Here is a 7620-nt window from a genome sequence, read left to right as displayed (position 1 = left end):
AGATTACTTTTCTTTCTAGCTTCTCTCTCACATCTTTCCACTTTCCCTGCCTCCCTCACTTGTTCTCACCTTTTCTCTATCCTGCTTCCTTGCCACTGTCTAGACAAAGTCTAAAGTCAAGTTGCAATAAATTAGAAGATGAATTCATGCCATTCCTGGACTTCTTGTGTCCCTTGGGGACTCTGGCCAGAATCTGCCATCTTTTTGTTTCTCCATTTCTGGGACTGACACCTTCCCTGAGCACAGCATTTCTTTGAAAGTATGTGGGTGAATAGGTGTTTACTGAAAAGTCCAGTGGCCAGTTTATACCAATGGGCAGCAAATTTTAATACTGTCATTTATGAGGTATTTGCCTACTGGGAACCACAAAACTCTAATCCCACCAGAGTGAGACCCGGACAGGAAATGAGAAGGCAATTGGAGCTTGCTCACCCTCTCCTCACGTACGTACCTCAGTAGGTTCTTCCCAACCTCACTTGACTTCCTGCTGGCTCAGCAGGGTAAAACTAGAAGGTTAGGCTTGAACTGAAAGCCGGAAGCTACTACCAAACCACTAAGCTTCAAAAACCAAAGCTTTGAACATAGGTAGGGTATATTTACTAACTAAAGATAGGAGACATTCAGTCCTATCCAATACAAAGTTGGTAATAATAACTAATATATAATGATTATTTCCCTATGTTCCAGGGAATAATTTTTCTATAAGGTAGATAAATATGAACAACAGTGTGGTGATTGCCAGTGGTGGGGGAGAGGGAGGTAGAAGAGGTTATGGGGGAATAAAAGGTTATGGAAAAAGACTTGACTTGGGGTGGTAAAAACACAATATAATGTACAGATGACATGTTGTAGAATTGTGCACCTGAAATGTGTATAATTTTGTTAACCAGTGTCACCCCAATAAATAGGAAAAAAATTAACAAGCTGGGAAAGAATGTAGATACTATTATTATTCTCATTTTATAGATGAGGAAACTGAGGCTCAGAGCAGTTAAAGAATTTGCCCATATCCCCATACCTTATAGGGACAGAATTGAATACATATTCAGATCTGTATAACTCTAGTGTTCAAGCTTAGTCCATACAAGCTAATGCTTTCCCAGATTAGTGGTTAAGGAAATACCAGCTAAATTGATTAAACCATTTAGATAACAGGATTCCATCTTTATTCTATACTAGTAGCCAGTAGGTTGCTGATGCCCTCCTGTAGCTCTCTGCCTGCTGCCCCGCCCTTCTGTAGCGCTGGTCCACCCTCCTGCTGATCCCTGATCTGGTCCTGACCTGCTTGGTCATTATGCTAATTAGCATATTCCTGTCTTATTACATAGGATGACTTTATGTTGGCCTTTTCCTGGTCTTGGTACCTCAGTGTCCCTCACTATAACTTGTACCATGGAATATTTGTATCTGATCTCACCAAGGTCAATTGAAAATTAATTGTTTTTATATCCTTCTTCTGGGAAGGAAAAATACCATAAATAACAAATAGAGTCTTGTTATTCTATAAAGTGGAAGATCCTTACAAAAGGGGAATGATAAAATTGGCATTCATTAATTTAAAAATCTCTTCTTCCTCACAGATCCCACATTTCTGCTTCCTCTCACTTATGGAAGTTCATTGATGGCTGATTTATGAAAGTTATTTTCCTTTGTTCTGGTACTTCTGGCCATCTACTCCTATTCTTGTCTCCCTAACAATCCCTACCCTTTAAAAGGATGGCAGGTAAAATAACTCAAAGAGGAGCTCTCTCTCTGCTGCTCTTCCTTGCTCCAGCAGTGACACCAACATGGCTAGCAGGTAAGTTCTAGGAGCTGTGGCCCATTATCTCCAGGGAAGGTGGGGCCTGGACCAGTCTTGGAGAATGGAAGTGTTAGACTACAATGAGAGATACTTAAATTAGATACCAAGAACTATTCTCAACAACAAAGATGGTTAAACGTAATATGCCACTAGGGGAGGCTTTGAGGCAAACTAAAAGATATTTGAAAACAGCCTGTGCCCTAGCGGATTTTGTTCAGTGGATAGAGTGCTGGTCCATGGACTGGAGGGTCCTAGGTTTGATTCTGGTCAAGGGAACATACCTCAGTTGCAGGCTTCATTCCCAGCCCCAGTAGGGGCAAATGGAAGAGGCATCTAATCGATGTGTCTTTCTGACATCAATGTTTCTCTCTGTGTGTCTCTCCTCCTCCCTTCCATTCTTTCTTTAAAAATCAATGGGAAAAATATACTTGGGTGAGGATTAACAAAAATGAGAAGGTCGGACTACATGGCTTTTGAGTCCATTATCTCACCTGCTTCACCTGCTTCTACACTTAGCTTCTTCCTTCCCTCCCTCTCCCTCTCTCTCCCTTCCCCCTCTCTCTCACCCCAGATCATATTGATAGGATGAGATTTTTAAAGCCCCGTTCTACCAAAGATTTTAATGACAATACAGATCACATTCTCTTAAACAGGAATCCCCCAGTTTCTTCTGGCTTGTTCCTTGCTTCAGAAGGGATGGGCAGTTCCAGATTCCTGAATGTTTCATCCTTTGCCCCTAGAAACATAGGGAGCTGAAGAGAACAGACTCAGTGAGGAGAGGGGGAAGGGGAGTAGGAAGAATGATGGAAGGATAATGAGGGGGCAGACAGAGGTTTTTGATTGGGTCCAGCTGTAATTCCAAGTGCTAAGAATATTCTGTGGCCTGCAGTGTCTGCCCTCGTGGAGGGCTGGGGGAGAGTAGGGGAAGGAGACAGGCCCAACCAATGGAATTAGGAAAATATCCAGAGATGAGTAAATAACAAACTGCTTCCATCACAGCCACAGTCATTGCAGCTAAAATTTTCCACATGTCCTGGGTTCCTGATGGAGGACTTTGGCAATAGCTCTGTTTGTCTGGAACAGCTGCATGAAGCTTTCAAACAAATATGCAAACTTCTCCTCTTTGGCTTAACCTAGCTTTGTAGGGGGTGAAGCACAAGGGATGTCATTGAAATGAAGAAACTCAAGTCAAACCCTTGGCAAAGTACACACTGTTTGGAGTTAAAGGAGCCATCCACCCCAACTTCCAAAGCTTCAGTTCAAGTACATAACACCAAAATCCAGCCAAAGACCATAGGACTTAAGGAAGTGGAATTAGATGCCTCAAAGCCCGATTTTGAACACCTGTAAGAAACCCCATGGAATACAAAGGCCTTTACCTTAATCAGGGTGAAAGCCTGAGGTATTGGAGTCTTGAGGAAAGGGCAGTTTTATTTTAAAACTTAGACCTATCTGAATTTCTCAAAGGGCTGTTTGCAAAGGTGGCACTGGCACTCCCACTCCCACAAGAATTACCAAGAATCACTCATTCTGAGGAGCCCAGGCTGGGAAATCTCTTACAGCCCTGCAAACCCACTCATTCTTCCCTATCCTGTTTTTAGGAGACTATATGATGAGAGAAATTTGGAAAATTTCCAATAATCTTTCTCCAAATTGCTAGCTCAGCTGTCTGAGCTTGTTCCACTCATTTATTCATGCATTCGCTATATATACTTACTCCTCTATATGCATCCAGCACGGTTTTGTTCCCAGCTATAGCTTTGTTCTCAAATGGGAAAGGCACAAGGAAAGCAGGGATAATCAGTAAAAGGACCCAGGAATAATCAGCCAGAGGTTGGGAATGGTTAAGAACATAAATAAAGCAAACAGTGGGTTAGAAGTGTATATTGGCATATCTATGCAGTTCAGAAAGTCAGAGCATATTTGCTATTATAAGCCAAGCATTAGTGTGGATCTGGAAATAGTCTTCAAATATCAGTTACTTTTCCAACCATACCTTTGCGAAGGGCAGTGCTTAGAGCATCTGTACTATGGAACCCAGTAATAGATCTTACAGTAACCATTGAGGAATGCTGCCCAAATCTCTCTACCCCGGGGCTGAAGAGGGACAAGCAGATAGAACAATGTAGAAAGGGTGCCCTTCCAGTTTCTTATGTCTCATCTCAATATCCTAATATTCATAGAAAATACTCAAAGACAGGCAGAGAGGGAAAACGGAAAGGCTTAAAGTAGTAAGGTGACTGCCATCACAAAGCAAACTTGGCACTGGTGCAGCTACCTCTGCACCCTGGTGGAGACTATAATTATCTGACTGAGTCTTCCCTCAGCTTTCCCACATCCCCTGTAATTCTAGAATGATGTAAAATACTTGTTGGCTTTACATCCCACACACACAGAGTAAAAAAAGCTGGATTGCAAAAAAGATTTCGGATTTTTAGCCCTGCTGCTGGTCATTGTTCAAAGTTTCCCCCTACTGCCATCTTTAGTGGGTATCTGAGTTTGGTATTGAGAGAGTCAAACAGCCCTGGGCTGGAATGTCCACTCTACTTCTTACTTGCTGGGAAACTTGAGCTACTCCTTCATTCCTCTGAACCTATTTCCTCATCTATACATTAGAGAGAAATAAGGGTGTCAATTCCACTGAGATGTTAGGATGGCATAATGAGATAACACATGTAACGGGCTAAACACAGAACATGTGGTGAGTGATGTTAGCAGTCATTGTTGTTATCCAGCCATAGGCCTCTGTCTTCCTGTTTGCTGGTCTGCTAAACAGAGGCTTGCTCCCTGCTGGCCATTTCCTTACAAGCAAGCTCTGGAACAGGAGTGTGGGGACTGAATCCTTTGCAGTGGTTCTCAACCTTGGCTGCACATTAGAATCACCTGGGAATCTTTTTAAAATCCTGATTTCTGGGCCTCATCCTCCAGAAATTCTGTTTCTTTGTTACTAATGTTGTGGCCCCACCCCATAACAAAGAAACAGAATTTCCAGAGGATGAGACCCAGAAATCAGGATTTTAAAAAGATTCCCAGGTGATTCTAATGTGCAGCCAAGGTTGAGAACCACTGCTTGAGGGACTCACACACATCTGGCCTCCTGTTTACAAGAGCTGTTTAAAGCTAATGCTAAACTGAAACAGCTGGTGAGAGTTTTTTGGCCTCCATGAAGAAACCTCCCATGTGAGAAAACCGAGAGCAAGCCTGTGGAGAAATAAAGGGAAGCCAAAGTCTTTCCTCTGGAATGAGGGCAAACCAATGAGGACATGATTTCATAAGGCAAATTTTCTATTTGATTCATTCCCTTGTTCATCAAACTGGACTGGTTTCCCAATACCCCCCACCCCCAGTCTGTGGGGAATAGAGGAGCTTCATCATGTAGCCATCTGCTCCACCCTTTTGTGTAGGGGGCCCTGAGCTTCTTCCCAGAGAGGAGGCAGGCACTTTGTGGTCTGAGTGTTTACACAGGCCAAGGGCTTCAGAACTAAAACCCAGCCCTGTCCTGGAAACACAACCTTTCCTGGAAGTGAGGAATTGTCTTCTGACTCCAGCATGGCTGGCTGTTGTATTCCTGTGCGTGCATTAGGGCTCAGGGAGGCTGGAAGGAGCACTTCCTGAAACTTCACTCCGGAAAGCACCAAGTTGTATTCCAATTAGTTTGTGTTCATGACTGATTTCCTGCCGTCTAGTGGAACACACTGTTTAGTCTCCCAGACAGCCGCAGACCTGCCTATACCAGGGACTGGGCCACTTAACGGAATGGGGGTGGACTGGAAATGTTTTCCAGCTCATCAGCTCCCTGTAAAACTCCTGCTGATTAGAGGAACCAGAAAGAACTCTGCTTGCTTTTTCCTCCAAGGGACTCTGCTTGTTTTTTCCTCCAAACCAGGACAAACCACTCAGGACATAAAACTATTTTCATTTCCCCTTGCCCTTTGAGCCCTCTCTCTTTGTCTTGGCATGCCACTCTTAGCAATAGCAACCAGGTGGCAAAAGGTTGGTGCCCTGTGGGCTAGTGGGAGCTTGAGGAATCACATCCTTCTGAGGACTGTGAGCAGGCTTGTTACTAGTGGAAAGACCCTTACTCAGTTTCTATTTTTTCCTCCTATCTATGACAGCTGTCCAACCTCAGAGCTTGGTTATTAGTGACTCACCAAGGAAATGGGTCATTTATAGCCCAGACTGGTGGGATTGACTGATGATCAAGATATGTAGCCTTTTTCTCTTTTGAATGGAGGCTTTTAGTGCTACCAGTGCCCCCCCTCCCTACCCCATTAGCTCCCCCTTTATGCACCTAAGGTATTGAGGTTTACCCATAATTCTGCTGCTTTACAAGGAAGAATTTTTCCCACTAAATATCCACCTGGCTCGCCACCCCTATATGGAGTGCCCTGTCCTCAGTAAAGGACCAAGTTGAAAGGGGGAATGGTTTGGGAGGACTTGAATGAGAAATCAATATGTCATATTAATATTGTCTTATTCATTCTAGGTTCAGGCTACTACCCAGATGAAAGCTACAATGAAGTATATGCTGAAGAGGTCCCACAGGTTCCTGCCCTAGACTACCGAGGTAATACTCACTGCTTCTCGGGCTCAGAAAAGGTTTTTTCTAGCCTAAGGCCTAGGCCCTCCCTGAAGCATCTTCATCCAACTTGGCTTATATGTGCCAAAACTGAAGCTCAGAGAATTAGAGGCCATGATTTCCAGTCATGAACTTGGTTACTGACTTGTTTGACCTCACCGCTCTAGCACTAAGGCTGCCCATCTATTATTAGCCGTTAAATATGGACTGAGTACCTCCGGTAAACCTAGTCCTGTACAAGGTAAACCTGTGGATGATACAAAAACTGTACCCACCAAGGAGCTTACATTCTGCTGGAAAGGATTAGTGAGGAGGCAATAAAATTAGCACATTTAGAGCAAGTAAGTGTGAAACTATGTGGTAGCAGTAAATGCAATAAATGTTAAGAAAAAGAAGTCAGGGAAAAGGTCATGAAAAATGACATTTAGACTAGTTATTGAATAATGGGTGAATTTTGAGAACTGGAAAGGAGAGGGGAGGGCATTCAGACAAGTAGATGGCCACAGATATAGTGGTATGAACAAATCCACTTAGAGGAAGGAGCTAGGAAGAAACCAGCCTGATTGGAGGAAATGGGATGTGGAAGAAGTAGTAGAAAATAAAGTTGAATATAATAGAGTGAGACCAAATTAGGAAAGGCTCTATAACCTACAAGACTCTTCTAAGGAGAGGCAGAAGGACTGCTTGTGACGAATCCTGAATAACTATTCCTGTACTAGAAAAAAAGTTAGAGCAGGCAATATCTTCCACTTTCCCTGAGGATTATTTCAGCCCCGGGCAAGCTGGTAACTCTGCCAGCATTATCTGAAGTTAATTACAGAGAAGGCCCTTTTAACCCTGTTGTAAGCACTTTGTTTCCTTTATTATCCCTTGCTGAGTGTTTCCTTCCACGACCCGCGTGGAGTAGGGTTCGGTATCTGAAAGAGGAGCCGCACAGCAAATGAGAGAAAAAGACACGAGATAATTTTGCAATATTGGAGGTCCAGGCGGGCAAGTCCAACTCAAGGAGAGGGACTTCCACCCATGCTCAGGCTGCTCCAATCTTTTATTGATCTGGAGTAGCCCTTAGGCAGGCGACCCCCCATTAACAGGCAGGCTAGCCCATCAGCAAGGATTTACATAATAATAAATGGGGGAGTAGTTTCAGCTACCACTATCTGGGCAAACAGAGGTGGCGCCTAGCTCTGACCTTTGCTAGGGCTTCAAAGGCACCCAGCCTTTGGGGGGTTTTGGGAGTGGC

General features: G+C 43.7%; 1 protein-coding gene across 1 annotated transcript in view; it reads left to right on the top strand.

Annotated features, from left to right (window-relative positions):
- Nucleotides 1-7620, top strand: part of SRPX2 (sushi-repeat containing protein, X-linked 2) — a 29501-nt gene that overhangs the window by 842 nt on the left and 21039 nt on the right. The window contains exons 2-3 of the mRNA XM_006759181.2: nucleotides 1581-1798; nucleotides 6288-6368. Of these exons, the coding sequence (XP_006759244.1) occupies nucleotides 1717-1798; nucleotides 6288-6368 (163 nt within the window). The 5' untranslated portion in view covers nucleotides 1581-1716. The remainder of the gene's footprint in view (nucleotides 1-1580; nucleotides 1799-6287; nucleotides 6369-7620) is intronic.

Source organism: Myotis davidii, unplaced genomic scaffold (assembly GCF_000327345.1).
Source record: "Myotis davidii unplaced genomic scaffold, ASM32734v1 scaffold3476, whole genome shotgun sequence".
NCBI lineage: Eukaryota > Metazoa > Chordata > Mammalia > Chiroptera > Vespertilionidae > Myotis > Myotis davidii.
Note: the sequence above shows the minus strand (reverse complement) of the source record. Positions and strands in the feature narration are given on the sequence as shown.